The sequence below is a fragment of the Balaenoptera acutorostrata genome, chromosome 5, assembly GCF_949987535.1.
Source record: "Balaenoptera acutorostrata chromosome 5, mBalAcu1.1, whole genome shotgun sequence".
Classification (NCBI taxonomy): Eukaryota; Metazoa; Chordata; class Mammalia; order Artiodactyla; family Balaenopteridae; genus Balaenoptera; species Balaenoptera acutorostrata.
The window spans coordinates 37,067,701-37,087,460 of NC_080068.1; the positions used below are offsets into that span (position 1 = coordinate 37,067,701).

At 33.8% G+C, this 19,760-nt stretch overlaps 1 protein-coding gene across 1 annotated transcript in view; it reads left to right on the forward strand.

Annotated features, from left to right (window-relative positions):
- Positions 1 to 912: 912 nt before the first annotated feature.
- RBM46 (RNA binding motif protein 46) overlaps positions 913 to 19,760 on the forward strand; it is a 32,791-nt gene continuing 13,943 nt past the window's right edge. Inside the window, exons 1-3 of the mRNA XM_007198509.3 lie at positions 913 to 1,063; positions 1,911 to 2,378; positions 2,894 to 3,676. Coding sequence (XP_007198571.2) covers positions 913 to 1,063; positions 1,911 to 2,378; positions 2,894 to 3,676 — 1,402 coding nt within the window. The remainder of the gene's footprint in view (positions 1,064 to 1,910; positions 2,379 to 2,893; positions 3,677 to 19,760) is intronic.

Sequence of the window (19,760 nt, forward strand, 5' to 3'; positions counted from 1 at the left end):
AGTTTCTGGTTGTGACAGTTTGGAGAAGGAGGAATACATACTCCTTGTGGTGCCATTTATTGGTTGGATGGATGAATTGACGGAAGTCAGGTAAAACAGGAAGGAACATGTTTGGAAGATAAAATGACATTCAGTTCTGGATCTGTTGAATTCAGGATGCCAAATGAAAATCTCATTCTCAGTGCTCGTTAGGCAAACTCAGTAGGCAGTTTGATAAATGACTTTAATAGTAGTTTAATAAAGTAGTAGTTTATTAAGTTACTTTATAGTAGTTTAATAAAGAACACTGGGCTACTAAATTTAAAGCAATGAGGTAGATGGCAGGTAGAAGCTGTATGGGTGCATGGGCTATTCTCCTGCCGTGTTCAGAATTACATCATTGTATGCAATAGGATTGCTTGGAAAGAAATTTAAAGACTGTAAAAAGATTGTGTGGGTGTGATGTGTATGATATGGATGTGTTTGTAGCTGTATTCCTCATCACTCAGAAAAACTCAGATATTTTAAAACTAGGAAGGACTTTGGAGGTCACCTAATTTTAGCTCTATCACTTTATAATTTCTGAATACTTTGTTACTACTTCTGCTTGCTTTTTTCTCCTCTAACTCCCTTTCAGTTACTTCTGTTTTCCCACTTTTGTTTTTGTTGTTCCCTTTCTCTTTTTCACTTTTGACTTCCTTTCTTTGTAGCTTAGGCCTTAAAAAGGTACTGCTTAATTGATCAGAGACATTAAAAGAGGTTTCCAGCTTCCACTGTAGGGAAGAACTTTGGGGGCAGGGCTACAGTGATAACCAAATGTAGCAGCCACACCTATCCTTGGTTTTTTGCTACTCAAAGAAATGCTTCATAGATGCCTCCTAGTGCTCCATGTCATAAACACTGCTTTTAAACTTTGCTTTAGGAGCTGCAACCATGAATGAAGAAAATACAGATGGAACAAATGGATACAGTAAAGTCCGAACTGGTACTCAGAATGAAGCAGCATTACTTGCTTTGATGGAAAAGACTGGATATAACATGGTTCAAGAAAATGGGCAAAGGAAGTTTGGTGGTCCGCCTCCAGGTGTGAATTTGTTTATGTTCAAAAAATTGAATCTTTAATGTAGTCATTTACATCAGGTATATATCTCCACAAGTATCCCAAACAATAGCTCTTTCCTTGTAACCGCTGTAAGACGTCAGCAATCATTTTTACTGTTGTGAGGGAAAAGAGGTAGATTATATGTGTTATGCATGTCTTTCCCTTAACATTTTTTAACTCTCCTCTTGGTTTAAGAAGCAGTTGAGAAAGAAGTCAGGATTAGGTCAGTCAGGAAAGGGTACTCTAGCTATGAAAGGGGAGGTCATTTGGGGAGGAATGTGAGAGTAGTGAGTAGAGGAGTGCTGTTTATACTAGATGCAAACAGGTTATTGGATATAATGTTTTGCCTTTCTACCAATAGCCAGTACAATTTCCTTGCTCAAACCCTCCAATTAACTTTCTGTCAGACTTTAAAGAAAATCTTGGCCTCTGACTGCATTGATGGCTACCATTTTACTCCTCCCTCAAGTATGCATTTCCTATACAGACCTGCATGCTCTGGTTGTTCTAATATAACTAATATAAAAAGCACTTGCTTTTCTTTTTTCTGGTATATCCTCAAGGCTCATTCCCTCATTTCATTCAGGCTTTATTTTTCTCCATAGCACTTATTACTCGTCTCCTTTCTCTGCTGAATATAAGCTTCATGAGGGAAGGGGGCTTCTAGTTTGTTCACTGTTGTATCCCCAACACCTGTAATAGTGCATAGCACATAGAAGGCTCATAGCACATAGAAGGCTTGAGTAAATTTGTGGAATGAATTACTGAATAGTGAACATAAATATCTTATTAGAATTTATTTGTCTGTTTATTTATTTTTGTCTTTCAGGTTGGGAAGGTCCACCTCCACCTAGAGGCTGTGAAGTTTTTGTAGGAAAAATACCTCGTGATATGTATGAAGATGAGTTAGTTCCTGTATTTGAAAGAGCTGGGAAGATATATGAATTTCGACTTATGATGGAATTTAGTGGTGAAAATCGAGGTTATGCTTTTGTGATGTATACTACAAAAGAAGAAGCCCAGTTAGCCATCAGAATTCTTAATAATTATGAGATTCGACCAGGGAAGTTTATTGGTGTGTGCGTAAGCCTGGATAATTGCAGATTATTTATTGGAGCTATTCCAAAGGAAAAGAAGAAGGAAGAAATCTTGGATGAAATGAAGAAAGTTACAGAAGGAGTTGTAGATGTCATTGTTTACCCAAGCGCAACTGATAAGACAAAAAATCGCGGTTTTGCATTTGTTGAATATGAATCTCACAGAGCTGCTGCTATGGCTAGGCGAAAACTAATTCCAGGTAAACTTATACTTTTTCAAAGGTTATTTTTCTGTGTTAACCTTACTATACATATGGACAGACAACAGTACCTCATAGATCAATTTATGAAAATATGTAGTGCCCTTAAAGAGGAATGGAGATTGTTTAAGGAAGTAAAATAAATCAAGTGATTCCAAAAGACATGAAGCTGATCTTATGAGTCATTATTTATAATAATTTACTGATTTACTGAATGTATACATTTTAATTTAGCTGTTAATTGTTGTTGGATAAAAATACAAAGGACAGTACCTAATTCTTCTAATAAAGGTCCATCTTTGAAGTGGTTTTGTTCTTTTGACTCTTAAAATTAATTTCACCATAAGTTCTGGCTAGGTTTGCCTTAGTAAGAACTATTTTGTGAGTAGGAAATTAATGCTGACCAAATATATCGATATGTATTTGAGTTTCTGCTTCTTTGGAGAAACAGTTTTACTTAATTTTGACTTTTATTTGTTTTAATTGTCTTCAAATTAATTTATTCTTTTTTACAGGAACCTTCCAACTGTGGGGCCATACCATTCAGGTAGATTGGGCTGACCCAGAGAAAGAGGTTGATGAGGAAACCATGCAGAGAGTTAAAGTTCTCTATGTACGAAATTTAATGATCTCAACTACAGAGGAAACAATTAAAGTAGAATTCAGTAAATTCAAACCTGGTGCAGTTGAACGAGTAAAGAAACTTAGAGATTATGCTTTTGTTCACTTTTTCAACCGAGAAGATGCAGTGGCTGCTATGTCTGTTATGAATGGAAAATGCATTGATGGAGCAAGTATTGAGGTAACACTGGCAAAACCTGTAAATAAAGAAAACACTTGGAGACAGCATCTTAATGGTCAGATTAGCCCCAATTCAGAAAACCTGATTGTGTTTGCTAACAAAGAAGAGAGCCACCCCAAAACTCTAGGCAAGCCACCAACTCTTCCAGCTCGTCTCAATGGCCAGCATAGCCCAAGCCCCCCTGAAATTGAAAGATGCACTTATCCATTTTTTCCTGGAACAAAGCTTACTCCAATTAGTATGTATTCTTTAAAATCCAGTCATTTCAATTCTGCAGTAATGCATTTGGATTATTACTGCAACAAAAATAATTGGGCACCACCAGAATATTATTTATATTCAACAACAAGTCAAGATGGGAAAGTACTCTTGGTATATAAAATCATTATTCCTGCTATTGCAAATGGATCCCAGAGTTACTTCATGCCAGACAAACTCTGTACTACTCTGGAAGATGCAAAGGAACTGGCAGCCCAGTTTACATTACTTCATTTGGGTAAGTTTAAAAGAACTTTAAACAATATTGTAGAATATGAAATTAGGAAGTATTATTATAGATTATTTGTAAATTCATTTCGTTTGAACTCAACATTAGTGGTGAGTATTTAACATAAATTTTACCTCAATTTTGTGAATTCATGGTAAATTTTGTTGAGACTTTTCTTTTGTATAAACTTCCTATATTTAGCTATTTAAACATTACTTACTTGGGGGGATCATTTAGTTTTGATTTACTTTAGAGTTCATGATCCTGTTTCATCAGTTTACTGTTTTTGTAATGACTAATCCTCATTTGAAATGATTTCTATATAAGTTACAAGATTTGTTACTTAAACCAATTTATAAGAGTGTTACTGCATCTTTGGTGAAGTCTACACAATAATCTTTTTTTGAGGGCAGGGATAGGGAGTTGGTAAAATCAGAGGCATTTCAGATGGGTCATGTGTAGACACAACCTTATGCTCACCAATCTGGAAATCTGTCATTATTACTCATGAAAGGCAAAAAGCATCATTAAGAGATGTTTATGACCATTCTCTTTAATTTCATGCTTTAAAAAAAGTAAGTTTCTCTAATGCATTTGAGGGATAATTAAGACAAGCTTTGGGACATATGCTAACTAAATATTTGGCATTGTGAAGGAGGAGATGTAATATCACTCTGGTGTTTTCCTACTGCCTGTTTGTTACTGTGTTAACCTCTCCCTTCCCCCCGCACCAGTTTGTTTCATTTTTTAATGCAGCTATAGATTTCAGTTGGTTATTACTTCATGCTCAAAATAATATTTATTAGAAGAATATTGGTATTGAAAATTCCAATAGAAAGAAAAGGTCTCCTACTAAGGATTATAATTGTTCTTGATTATAATTGTCAAAGTCATAGCTTAAATTGATTTGTTATATAGTTGCAGAATCATACTACTGAAGCTTATATCTGTTTAAAATTGATATTCTCAAATTTGTTAAGAAAAGGAAATTGAAAAGGAAAAACATTGTCAAAAGGGAGAGTAATTTTTATACACTATATAGACTTGCTTATCCATCATGGCCACTCCCATGGTATTATGATGAATATTTTTAGGAGATTCTGATTAAGAGGTGGAGTCAGAATTTTAGAGCTGAAGGGAGGGTTCCCTACAAGAAACTTTTCAGCAGTGTCCTCAATTATTAGTTTGGAATTTGGGAATTTTACAGTCATCTAAGTTAATAAAGTCTTAGGTATGGTTTCTGTTAATTTACAAAATAGAAATCCTTCCATTTTTCTTTTAATAAAGACAACTGAGTTAAAGATAAAATTAGGTGGATAGCAAATGATTAACATTAGGGTTCTTAGAGCAAATTGGATTAAATTATTCTTTTGGAGTGGAATATTAGGCATTCAGTTGCTGAGCAAGATACTTGTGTCTGATTTAACATGGTAATGCTGAAACATTTTATTTCTATATCCATTCATTTCCCTTACAAATTTAACTTAAATTTCCGAGATTCTTAAAACTGTTTTTAGTTTGTCAGATTTTCTATTTAAACATGGTTTACCCATCTGCTTTTTTTTTTTTTTTTTAATTAATTAATTAATTAATTTATTTATTTATTGGCTGTGTTGGGTCTTTGTTTCTGTGCGAGGGCTTTTCTCTAGTTGCGGCGAGCGGGGGCCACTCTTCATCGCGGTGCGCGGGCCTCTCGCTATCGCGGCCTCTCTTGTTGCGGAGCACAGGCTCCAGACGCGCAGGCTCAGTAGCTGTGGCTCACGGGCTTAGTTGCTCCGCGGCATGTGGGATCTTCCCAGACCAGGGCTCGAACCCGTGTCCCCTACATTGTCAGGCAGATTCTCAACCACTGCGCCACGAGGGAAGCCCCTACCCATCTGCTTTTAATTCGATTTTTAAGATGTTTTTTACTTGAGTTGTAGGGCCATAGTTAACTCCTATTCACCTGTAGTTCCCAAAGAAAACCCCTGTTCAGTTATAGCATTTCCAACTTGATTATGTTCATTAGGGATACAGTTAGCTTCAAGAATTGAAATTCTTAAAGGGCACAGACAGTTTGCTTTAGTCATTCTATTTCAGATTTTATAAACTTTATATCAGAACTGCTTATAATAAAAAATTGAACAATTTGTGTTCTATATATTTTTTCAGTTTTAGTTCATCATCAGAGGCAAAAGCTAAAGATCCACATATAAGCCAAAAATTTCAATTAAATACTAGGGCTTGTAAACACAAGGCTCGAGGCCTTGTCTACAGACAGTACCACAAAAATCGTTATTGTGATTGACTAGAAATATGAGTGAAGCTTGAGTTAAGAGGCAACTAAGCAGGAAAAGAGAGAGAATTCAAGGAAGTGGAAGAATCAGAGATCAGGGGTCTAGGAATCTTTGATAAGAAAGCAAATATCAGATCTTCAGAGGTCATTAAAGTAGGGGCAGGAGCTATAGACAGCCAGGAAGTTACATATTGCCACAGGGCAGGTTAAGAATAGATTGAATATTGTTGGCAGTGTTTGGGCTTACCTTTTCCTTTTAATATTGGATCCTCTGGGCTTTAAAGAGCTGATGCCTTTTTATGTGCAGTTTCCTTTAGATAAAGGTTGTAGGGTTTCGCTGGATGGCGCAGGGTTGAGATCATTTGGTGGTAGTGATGTGTTTTTAGAGGGGAAGGGGTACTGTGTTACTGATATATCCTGCATGTTTCAAGCACTGGATTGTTTTGAGATCTTGAGAGGTTGCTACTGGTTCCTAGAGTCCCTTAAATGCAGTTCATTAGATCATCCTTTGCCTCTGTTTTCTTGAAGAATTCGAATCTAATTTTCTAGATAGTGAATTTAACTGCTATTTTAAGATGTTTTCTTTGGGTGTAGTATTTTTTTTTTTTTTAATTTGCTTTGACACTCTTCTATTACCCTTTCAGTTTTGATGCTATTTCGAGCATTACTATCAAATCTTAACTTAATGATCTTTTGCTATTGTATGTGATATAAACAGTCATTTACCTTTTTATTTCAGAGCTCTTTAAGAATGTGCTTTTACTATCCACATTGTTTTGGCATTACCACGGCCATTTTTCAAGTCTGAAAAATAAAAGAGAAAAAAATTAGACTTTATTTAGATAAATGACGATCATTGGTGTTGAGGAAAATAGAAGTTTTTTCCAAGGGAGAGCAGACATCTATATAAGTACTTAAACCCAGAGTACTTCTGGTGACCATTTAGTGCTCTTACTAGAATCCCAAATGTTCTCATTGCATAGTACCTTAAAATAAATTTTAAAAATATTTTATTTTGGTTCCATTTATAGCAAGCTTTATTTTAAGCAAAATATTTTAAGAAAAGGTGAAAACTGGGGTTAATGCCAAAATTACCACCCCACACACACCTTTTTTTACTTCAAAGATAGAGACTGTCTCCATCTTCAAAATGTCAGAGAATAACCTCCCTAACCTCACTGGGAACTCAGCACCCAGTCAACAGGGTAAGAAATTATCTATCACTTGGTTATATTAGGAAGCTGTAATAAATGGGATACTTACTGGGTTTAATGGGTAGAGTACAGACTTGGGGGCTAGGAGATAGGTTCTATACTAAATATTTGATGTATGGAAACATCTTAGGTCATTCAGTATCACATCTTTTTAAATAAGCCTTTTCTATCTCATAATTTTGTATCTGTTTAATAATGGAGCAAACTATCAGTGTGAATAATCCTGCTTTTGCTAAAATTTTGCCTCTGTTTTGAATCTGGGCCTTCTAATATTGCCACTGCTTTCCCCTGGAGGATTCTTCACCATCTAGGAGATCAAAATCAAGGAGATAAAGGAAAGTCTTAGTTTTGAAGAAGAAAGTCCTGGAAAATATTTAGTAGAAGGAGGGAGGTAGCCTCAGTGTGTGTTCATAATTCATTTTGTTAAATAATTTATTAACAAATAACTGTAGGCAAGGCATTTCTTGTCTCATTTCTGTGTTTGTGTAATCCTGTTGCAAGTGGTAGTTTTTTACTTGAATGACCAGCTAAAACTTGTAAAACAGAGGTAACTCTGTCACAAACGAGCTTGTGCCATTGATTTAATTTCATCTGACTTTTGTACTGTTGTTTTAGCCATGACTGATAAAATTTAATTAAAGAACAAATCTGTTTTGAATGCCTCTCATGTGTTAATTGTACTTTCCTAAGCAATCTGGAGCTAAAGATAAATAAAACATTGTTTTGGCTCTTAAGGAGTCACAGTCTGCTGAAGAAGGCAAAGACACAAACTCTAAGCATAGGTTATTTGGGGAGTACAGAGGAAGGGGACACCTCCCACCTGATCTGGGTTGTAAATCTTGAGGAGAGTTTATGGGCAGAAAGGGGCACAATATGAGCAAACACCTATTAGAAAAACAGCGTGATGGTGACTAAATGGCAAACAGTTCTGTATAGCATTTGCTTTGGTGATTTCAGTGAGAGTTTCAGAATTAGAAATTGAGAAGATGTGGACTTTTAGTTAACTGAAATTTTATCAGTCCTGCTTTTTGAGACTTTGCAGATTTTTTTTTTTTTTTTTTAGTACAACTGTGTTGACTGTGCTTGCTTTTTCTCTAAGTAATTTTTTTCTTAGATGAATCCATTCTGATTTGTGTGGACCATTTTATGTGTGAATATTCATTTTTTTATATCTTCTGTACTTTCTTCAGTATTCATTTTGTGTCTGACTTGCATATTGCTTCTCATATTTTGACTTTGTAATGACAAACATCATCAGAAACTTTAATATTTTTCTCGTCATTGAGTGCTAAAATATTTAATATATGTATATATATATATATATTCTAAGCATGATAGCCATTGTGTTTGCTATCCCTTTAATATCGTTTAAAGATTAGGGGATTAGGTTTTGATTTCTGTTATCACTTGTAAGTTGGTTGAAAGTTATTGAAATAGAAGACACAGCAGGATGAAGGTATACTATTCTGAGAAGTTTTAATCTGAAAAATAATTGGTGCTTTTTTCTTATGAGCTATCATTATTTCCAGATTGATGGGCAGAAATGCAAAAATAAAATTTTGATTTAAAAAATTTGCCAATAAATTGCTTTGAAACAAAGAGAAACCTCTAGTTTTTTTAAATTTAAGGAATAATTTTAGAAGACACTTAAGCTAAGTATAATATAATGGTTATATTATAGTGAAATTTTATTATAAATAATTAGAAGAAAAATAATACTTTTAGAAAGTTATTCTTTTCTTTCCAGTTTTAATTATAGATCTAACTTTTATACTGTTTCAAACTTACATTTTAAAGAACAAAAATAATTTGCTGAATTTGCTTTAAAATTCACCTAGTTATGTAGGATGAGCACGAGCATTTTATACATTGATTTGTTTTCATATGACCAAGTGGTGAGATGAAAATTCCATTAACTCAACTATGTTTCTTTGACCCTCTGAGAGGGCCCAGTGTTCATGAAAATGTGTTTCTATTCCTCTTGAAACTTACAGGTTTTTTTTCTGAAAGATCATCATCTGGTATTACTCATAATTCTTATCTTACTAGCACTTGTATTAACGGACCATAATTGTTACGGAGTTGCTGCTGTGAGAAGCGAAGCTTAACAGAGTAATGAGTAGTCAAGTAAAAGTAAAAGAAGCTGTAGTCTCAGCTGCCAACAAATTGTGACCTTGAAATGGGCAATGAATCATTTACTCTTTGTGGACCTCAGTGCCTTCATCTCTAAAGTATCAGGGTTTTACTTGGTGACCTCTAAGGACATTTTTATCCCCCAAATTATGGTTTTGTTTAAAATATGACAAAAACTCTATGAAGTACCAAAAATAATACTTGAGTTTTTTTTGTGTGTGTACTGAGATAGATATTTGAATTAAAAATAGTTTAAAATCAAGAGCTACTTTTGTAGGAATTAACTCTTCTCAGTTTAATATTCCTTTCTTCATATATAATAATTCAAAGCTTATATTTGTCCACTTCATATGAGAACAACTAGATAAAAAAAAAATGAGTCTGTTACCTGTTTCATTTTCATGATGACAAGTATTACTTTTTATTTCTTTTCCTGAATTTGTCAATTAATTATAATCAAAACCAAGATTTTATAAAACAACCTAATTACTTAACAGTTCGGAAATTAGTTTTCTTTTTGTAAGAGAAAATCTAGGAAAATAATGATGCATATTAAAACATATCATGTGACCAGTATTTGTTCCATAGTTATGTTATTAACTGATGAATGTGATCATGTGATTTCATTTACTTTATACATTTATTTAGTCATGCTTGATCCTCTGTCCTACAATTTCTTAGTATCTTTGGTTAATACATTCCTAAAATATTTGTTCTAATACACTAGTTTTAATAGTAGCTACTGCTGTTTAATTTATAAATTTAACGTATGATATTTTTATTTAATATTTTAAAAAATCATGGTTTGTAAATTTTCACCTATTGTATCAAAGGCCACACAATAAATTTTGCATGTGCATTCTTAGATGTCAGCAGCAATTCATAATTTGCCACATGATGTCCCCTAAAATATTTTTCAGTGTGGCTTTAAAAGGAATTTCAATGTTGTATTGATTTTTCTCTCCTCTAAGGCTTACTTATTTTGGGGGGTTTAGAATAGTGAAAATCTATGTAGAGGTTGCACTGTTGTGCCTTTATTCCTGTTTCCTGTTTAATATTTAGTAGACAGTAATTGCTTGTGCTATAGAATGAATGGACTAGTGAATGGAGACAGAAAATGTTTTGGAAAAATGGCTTTACTGTGATGAATTTATTCAAGTGATCATCTGTGCTTTTAACCATTTTAAGATTATTCAATGTGAGTTGCTTCCAGGCCTTTTGGTTAAGATTAAATATAGTATCTACTTTTATTAGTTAATTTCAGATATATTATCTATCCTAGAGCAATTCATCCTCTATCCTAGAAGGATACATCCTCTATCTAAGATCTGGTAGTGCGTTACCTCTAAGAGGAGTGCACGTCCCTCTGGAGATTCAAAACAAAAGCAAACAAAATTAAAAAAACTCTAATTAGAATCTCTAAATTGACAAAATGTTAATAACAACTTGGATTTTCTTGCCCTTAAATTTGTAATATTTGGTTAAAGATCTATTAGTTACATGTGGGCCATTCCTTACAGCAAGTGACATTTGAGCTGTAAAAATGGCCTGTATATTGATTTTTATATGTATATAATAATTAATATTTTAAGAAAATGATTTATTTGGCTAGCTGTATACCTTCCTGCATTGCTTTTAATAAATATAATCTTACATACCACCCTGATAATGATTTCTACTATTTATAACTTTATGTTAAAAAGCATATAGGAATGCAGTCATTAGAAAACATGTCTGTTGTAATTGTATTGCCTGATAATTTGATGAGTATATTCTGAACTTCCTCATTTCTTACATGTTTAAACAGTATAGCTTGATTTTTTTTTTTAACTGATAGTTTTGAAGAAGGGAGTGCTTTTTTTTTTAATTTTTATTTATTTATTTATGGCTGTGTTGGGTCTTCGTTTCTGTGCGAGGGCTTTCTCCAGTTGTGGCAAGTGGGGGCCACTCTTCATTGCGATGCGCGGGCCTCTCACCATCGCGGCCTCTCTTGTTGCGGAGCATAGGCTCCAGATGCGCAGGCTCAGTAATTGTGGCTCACGGGCCCAGTTGCTCCGCGGCACGTGGGATCTTCCCAGACCAGGGCTCGAACCCATGTCCCCTGCATTGGCAGGCAGATTCTCAACCACTGCGCCACCAGGGAAGCCCTAGCTTAATTTTTATACACAGATTAATCAAGAATAAACGTGAATAAATAAACATTGTAAACTAGGATGTACAACTCCAGCTTCTTTTATACAGTAGTTATGTTGACCTTCACTTTTTCTTTTGTATATTTGATTTCCTTTCATTATATTTTCTAAGGATGTTATTTCTAGAGATACTTCACGCTTTTTTTTGTAATCCTGTTTTATAGGTGGATTGTTGTAAGACTACAAGCCCATGAAATTAATTTTTTTCTTGTTACCTTTGTTTCAGCATACATGTTCCAGTCTGCTTGTTTACTGGCCAGATTAGGGGGTAAACAGATTTACAGCAGATGTGCTGTATGTGTCTATGGCTTTTTCTTCTTCTGCTGCTATGTCAATTTTTGGTCCAAAGGTGACCAAATATGTAGTTCTAGATTTGTGAAAGTACAACTTCCCCCCAGTATCCAAGTTAGAGCGTTCCTGTGAAATCTTTTGTAGGCTGCAATGGCATAAAGCGAAGAAGCAGTTACCTTAGGACACATCTTGCTAACAGATGGACAAAATAAATCAAGGTAAAGCACAAATGCTCACAGACACAGTTCAAAGCTATGATGGCTTGATACTGAGGCACTGATGTAGTTCTGGGGGAAGGATCTTGGCCATGCCAGTCTGGATGTTCAGGCTGCATGCTGCCTTTATAACGAATTTGCTACAAAACAAACCCTGAACGCTATGTTTGCTTTTTACCTTTTTTCATAGAAGGGAAAATCCTCTTTGGATTTCTTTTGGTTAGCAAAAACAGATACTAATGTATGGTGTAAAGTGAACTTTTGAAAAGTGGGGGATACCTGTATTGGATAATTTGGGGCACAGAATTTAAAAGGTTCCAAGTGAGCCATTATGATTCTTTGAAAAACAGGTTTAAAATTGTATCCTGCACTATAAAGTTATAATTTTTACCAAAAGCAAAATAATTCAAACAGAAATGTTTACTCATTTAAATGTCTCACTTGTGTGTATTAGGTGTCTACATATATTTCTTTGAGAGATCACAAATCAAGTTTCCTTGAGGGATTCCTAGGTGTAAAATTTAGATATATCAAGTATAGAAATAATGAAGATATTAAAGCATTGGAAAGTTAATTTCTTTTCTCTTAAGAACTAGAGGGAAAGAGGAGGTACTGAGCAAAAATAGGATTACTTATCCTGTGAAAGCACTCTTTTGGCTTCTGAGGGGGATTTACAAATATGATGAGATAGCTGTGATTGTTTTCCTTCTTTATTTCTTAAGTCTATGATTTACTGACTTAAGATTTTTAAGTACTTGTATTGAAATGCGTCTAGGATATCTGTGACTCTCTAGGATATCTGCTCTTTTTTACAATCATCTATTTCTCATTTGTGCACCAGTGTCTTTTTTAAACCTCACTTTTCCTGATTTTTAAAAATATTTGCATTTTTATTTATTTACTTGCTTATTTATTTTTATTTATTGTGGTTTATGCCACAAGCAGGGAGTGGCTTGTTACTGAACATGACTTGGGAAGGAGGATGAACAGCCTTTTTCCATCAATCGTATTAGGTTTTGGCAAGTAGATTGATGTCAGCCAGTCTTTGATTTAAATTGGTAAATAAGGCAAATTTCATTGCCTTGAGATTTTATCTGAGTTTTTAGGCAGTAATGATTTTTATTTTCAGTTCTTTTAGTCTGATGTTCTATTTTTAAAGTTTTTATATGAGAAGAAAAATTTCTATAGTCAACTAACAAATATTTATGTTTAGATATGAGGTATAAATAAATTGAAACTAAATAATTCAAATGTCATTGCCTCATTTATCTAATTATATTTATCCTGGGATGCTCTTTAAATATGTAGTTCATTAATTCAGGGAATTTACATACATTCTAAAGCCCTATTATAAAATCCAGGTTAGGAGTAAGATTGAAAGATGTTCAACTTCCCCTCAGCTCAGTTTCTTTTTCGGGAGAGATAGCATTGTCTCATATTGATGGGGCAGGCTGACCTAAGCAAAATATTAATCTTACCTTTATCTTTTTTTTTGCTTGTGATGGGCTATCCACTGTAGTCCCTGCTTCACTCCCTGAAAGATATGAGGTGGCTTATTAAAAATAAGTAAAATACGCAAAGATTCAAATCTTACATTGAAGGAATTGAGGCAATGGGAAATTATGAGTAGGAAAATAAAGCCAAGCAAAACTAAACAATATATTGTTTAGGGATGAAGGAATATATGACAAAACTATAAAGGAAAGCAAGAGAATGGTTAACACTTAAAAATTAGGATCATGATTACTTTAAGGACTAAAAGGAGAAGTTGGAAAGGATACAAGAGAGACTTCTAAGGTATTGATAATCTTCTGTTTCTACACCTGAGTGGTGTGTGCATGTTTTTATTTTTAAAATTATGTTGACTGTACATCTATATTTTATACATTTCTCTGTTTGTATAACATACTTTTATAATAAAATAAATAAGGTGACAAAGAATGAAAGTCAGCCAACCAACCAATAGTAAAAACCTGAATTATTTTGTCAAAACCAGAATGAGAGTCATTCTACTCTAGAGATTGTCAGATTAACATACATACCCTGGAAACAATATGGGTTTAAATTGTGCTGGTCTACTAATATGTGGAGTTTTTTCAGCAGTAAATGCTACAGTACTATGAGATCCAAGGTTGGTTGAATCTGCAGGTGCAGAGGGCTGACTATAAGTTATATGCGAATTTTCAACTGCTCAGAGGCTCAGCACCCAACCTCTGCATTGTTCAAGGGTCAACTGTAACTCAAGGCAAAATTGGAAAGTTATGTAGTATTCAGACCAAATAATTTTATTCTGCTCAGCCTATATCTGGAATGTTTTGTTTGCTTTCGGGCACCAGCATTTAATTAAACATTGACAACTAAGGAAGACTTAGAAACTCTGTAATAAGAAGTTGGGACAGTGAACAACTGAAGTATGTAGGTCTGTTTAGTCTGTAAATATTAATGCAGTATTTACAGGGGGAACATGATTGCTGTCTTCAAATGCTTGAAGAGCTGTCACATAGAAGAGAGACTTCAATATGAAGCTCCAGGGGTTGGAATTAAGTCTAATAGAGGAAAGTTTCAGGGAGGTAGATTATGATTGAATATAATGCAGAACCATGTAAGCTTTTAAACTACTAAAAGCTCTGTACAAAAAGAAAAAAAACTTTACTTTTTTAACATTTATTTTAAAATTTTAATTTTTTAATTGAAGTATAGTTGACTTACAATATTATATTAGTTTCAGGTGTACAGCATAGTAATTTGATATTTTTATAGATTATACTCCATGCTAAACTGTTAGAAAATGCTGCTATATTCCCTGTGCTATGCATTACACTTTTTTAAACTTATTTGTTTTATACCTAGTAGTTTGCGCCTCTTAAACCTGTTTACATTGTTAAGTAAATGTATGGAGGCAAAGCAAGATTCTTTACTAGACTATTTTAACTCAGAATTATCTTCTTTAACACCACGTGGAGTGTATTAGCCTTGTTATTTTGATGCCCTCTGAAAAATTTGCCCTTTTGCACACTTTGATTTTAGAAAGTTTATTTTTAGAATCCTTATTCTTATCATATGAATAATCTTTTTGTTATTATTCAGTCATGTAGGCTTAATTATTTTTATTTTCAGTTTATTAGCTGGCTGATGGTTAATCCTTGTTAGCATATATGTTCATGCAACAAATATGTATTGAACACTGTGCTTTATATGAAGTCCTGAGGATCACTGTAGTGAATCAGACACAGTTGCTGCCTTCATAGAGTTTACATTGTATTGAAGGAGACAGTTATTCAATTACAGTTCTGATAAACACTCTAAAGAAGTATGAGGTGTTATGAGAAAATATAATTGCATGACCTGACCTAATCTGAGATGAGAGGGTCAGGAAATAGTACATTGCATTTTAGAAAGAATTACAGCAAAAGGAAGTTCAGTACTTGAAATTTAGTATAGTGTACAGGCCACATTGAATAAAAGAGCATGGCATTCAGAGCCAGATTTCCTGGATTCACATCCCAGCTTCATTACCTACTTGGAAAAGTTACTTTAACCTGTCAGTACTTCAGTTTCCTCATCTGAATGTTAACAGTATTTATCTCATAGGGTAATTATATATATTAAATGAGTTAAAATTGTAAAGGGCCTACAGCAGTACCTTTTATATTAAAATATGCTATATAAGTATCGAAGAATAATCCTTATTCAGAAAACAAATCCAAGACAACAGATTTTTCCAATTATTTATAATAAGGAATTTTATTAGTAATAATAATAGTTAAGATTCTTTGAGCACTTACTGTATGTTAGGTACTGTGCTAAATGCCTTTACATGATACTACATTATTCTGTCAATTCTTTGAGGTACTATAGATATTATTTTAATGTCTTCACTTTCTTTTTTCTAACAAATGAAGAAACCAAGGCTTCAGTAGATTGAATAATTTGCCTAGGATCCCCCAGTTGGCTAAGAGGCTGTGCTCTTAACTGCTCTTCTTTGTTAACTTCACATGATCCCAGTGAAAAACTGACCTTGGCTAGTGTTAAACATTTGACAACAGACTGTGAACTTGTGGAATATTATTGGCAAGTTATTCTTCTAAAACTCAAAATATAGTGTAATGGGCTTTTGTTTCATACTTTATCTCCTTTTCAGAGACAGTTTTATCTCCACTAGTCCAACAAGCCCATATACCGGACCACTCCAGGTAGTGTGGACCTAGGACATCTGTCTGAATCCTGGAAGAATCATTCTGAGCTACAAAGACCTTGCAAACATATCTTGTTTACATTGTAGCTTTGAGATTTTTAAGTTTACTCTAGGATTAGCATTGCCAGCTGATGGTATATGTGTCAGGGTGGCAGAAGATATGTGTCTTTTTCCTCCATCAGATGCTAGACAGAATTTCAAATAGGCAAAGTTTGTTTACATCTATTTCATGGTCTCTTGTTGCTTGGTATTCTCATTTTACTTTTTGATTATACACCAAACGTCTCATTTTGTAATTCAGCTACATAATTTATCACTCCAGTTATGTCTGATTATTCTTTTTCATTGTTATTTCCTTGCTCAGGAACCTACAGTGGCTTGCTGTTGTAATGTAATAAAGTCCTCTCAACTCCACATTCTCCTGTTCAGGATGCTCTATTGTTTGGCCCCATCTTACCTAACCATAGATAATACCTCTTGCTTTGATTATCTGAACTTGCCATGCTCATTGGTGTTTCCAAGCTTTTCCTAGTGCTGCTTACTCTACTTGGAATATTATTCTACTTTTAACTACTTTATCTGTTATACAAAGCTTTTCTTGGACATTGTAACTGAGAATGATTTGTTCTTTATAATATTACTCAACAGTTTAGTAATTTTTATATTACTGTTTATTTACTATTATAAAGTTTTGATCCATTAGGATTATAAAGCCAGGGGACTTTGTACATATATTTTTTTTAATTGTTGTTATTATGTCCTTCATTTATTATAGGTCAGTACTATCTCCTCCTTTAATACTCAGCATGTGGTGCTTTTCAAATAATTGAAAGTGATCTACATTCTGTAAGATTAAAAGATAAAATTCTGAGGAAAGATTAAGTTTGGCTGTGCTTTGAGCAGAAAGAAGAAAGGATTAAAAAAGAAATATCTGAGATATAGAGTTGGTAGGTGCAGACACACAATCAAATTATGAATGGTGCTTAACAGGATGATATATATTTATATCTCACTGAAGTAGAAATGAACAGTAAATAATTTTTAAAAGGCTGATAAAGTTTTAAAATAGTGAAACCTTTGAAATATAGACTGAGTCGTGGGTTATTTTGAATATGTTATATGTTATGAACATATTGAATATGTAGTGTGTGTGTGTGTGTGTGTGTGTATGTATATATATGAATGAAATTTGGATATTGGAAGAACAGGAGAGTATGGTTGTAGTAGTTGCTTTTAAACTATCTGAGAAAAACTTCATGTTTTTATCTCTGTCAACAAAATGTAGTATAGAATATAATGGATTGTATTATGTACAATATTATTATTATTTTAATGAACATTATGATAGCTTCCTAAGTTCATTATGTAATCCACAGTTCTATTTAGTGCCATTTGTTAGGACTTATAAGTGGAAAATAATTGGCAATAGCTTATTGTGTATTATTTCTAAACTTAGTTTATATTAGCATTGCATTTCTTCATTCTTCTACAGAGGTATAGACCTAGGAGATGGAGTTGTTTCAGTTTAGTTTCCTAAAGGCAGGAAAAGCCCTGAAAATTCAGGATGCTAATATAGCAGTCTTATTTGGAATATACTGGAATCCTGTGCATTTAGTCATTTTCTATTTTCAGAAGAAGAAATAGCAGTATGACACATCCGAGAGTCTGAAAAACAGCTTTTCATCTTCATACCATTTACTATAAAATGTATATGGAAATCTTCTTCAAACTGAAACCAGTAAAATCTTCAAAGATACAGAATATACTTGTAACATTTAGTTTTAAGTGACTTTTTAAAATAAATTTATTTATTTATTTATTTAATTTATTTTATGGCTGTGTTGGGTTTTTGTTGCTATGCGCGGGCTTCTCATTGTCGTGGCTTCTCTTGTTGCGGAGCACGGGCTTTAGGCGCGCAGGCTTCAGTAGTTGTGGCACGTGGGCTCAGTAGTTGTGGCTTGTGGGCTCTAGAGCGCAGGCTCAGTAGTTGTGGCACACGGCCTTAGTTGCTCCGTGGCATGTGGGATCTTCCCTTACCAGGGCTCGAACCCGTGTCCCCTGCACTGGCAGGTGGATTCTTAACCACTGCGCCACCAGGGAAGCCCTTAAGTGACTTTTAAAACTTTTCATTACATCTTTGTAGAACAAGTCATAGTTCTACAGTGTCATGTCTTCATGAGTATAATGAAAATTAGAATCCTAATTAGTGGAAATTATACGTAGTTTATCTTTCTTTTGACTCTTATTCCTACATAGCAGAAGAGTAAAATAACATATCCAATTATTTCATTTTTCAGAAAACAAGATCCTGTCTCTGACCTTTGAAGTTTAATGTATCCTGTTCTTATTCTTGACTTTCAATATACCTTTTCTTTTCCTGGCCCCTTTCTGTGCCTTGATTACTGAATAATCTCATTCAAAATAATTTATCAGAATATATCAGTCTTTTTTTTAAAGGAACGACACTAATAAATGGCAAATTAAACTGGACTAAAGCACCAGTAGTAACCTTGTGTTTGATATTAAATTGAGGTTCTGCTGATAGGTTTTCACCATCTCTTCTGTGTATTTATTAACAGAAGTGTAATTGTCCTATATCAGTAATTGAAATCCCAGCATTTTTTTCCTGTTGAACTTGATTTCATTTAACTCAAAGATTAACAGAAAACTAATTCTTAAAACTCCAGGTCCAGGTGGTAGTCTGTGAAGGCATTTTGGAAGGAAGACTTGTTCCATATTTAATAGTAATTCCATTTAGCATCTCTACTGAAAATCACCATTATAGTTTTTTAAAATGACTCTGAATCATTTTTCTTTTATATGTTATTCTGTATTGATAGTAACTTTATTAAGTGGTTTAATTTTTTATAATTATAAATGATCAACTTCTCTTTATGTGTATGTTCTAATTCCTCTTTTTTATAACTTACTACATTACATACAAACAGAAAAGTGCACAATTCATAACTGAAAGCTTTGTGAATTGCCACAGAGGGACCACATCAGTGTAACCACTAGGTGAAGACATAAAATATCAATACCCTAGAAGCCTCCTTTGTACTCTCGCTCAGATATTACTCTCTCTGTTCCCAAGGAAACCAGTCTTCTGACTACTTCTGTTTTTGAAATTTGTACAAAATTTTGTAAACTTTTGTCTGGCTTATTTTGACATTATGTTTATGAGATTGGCCCATGTTGTTGCATGTAGCAGTACTGTTCATTCACTCTTATCGATGTAAGGATTCAATCGAAATCATAGAATTTATTTGCTATTTCTGTTGTTAGAAATTTGAGTACTTTCGGTTTGGGCTGTTTGAGATAATGATGCTGTGAAGATTCTTGTACATGGTGTTTTTGCATGTATTTCTGTTGAATACATGAGTGAAAGTGGTAGGTCATATTTTTAAAACTTGAGTAGATAATGCCAAACAGTTTTCCAAAGTGATTGTACCAATTTACACTTTATTAGCAGCACATGGGTTTCAGTTGTTGCATACATATCCCTGCCAATACCTTGGGTATTATCAGTCTTTTAATATTGAATATTCTGGTTAGTATATATTGCTGTCTCGTTGAGA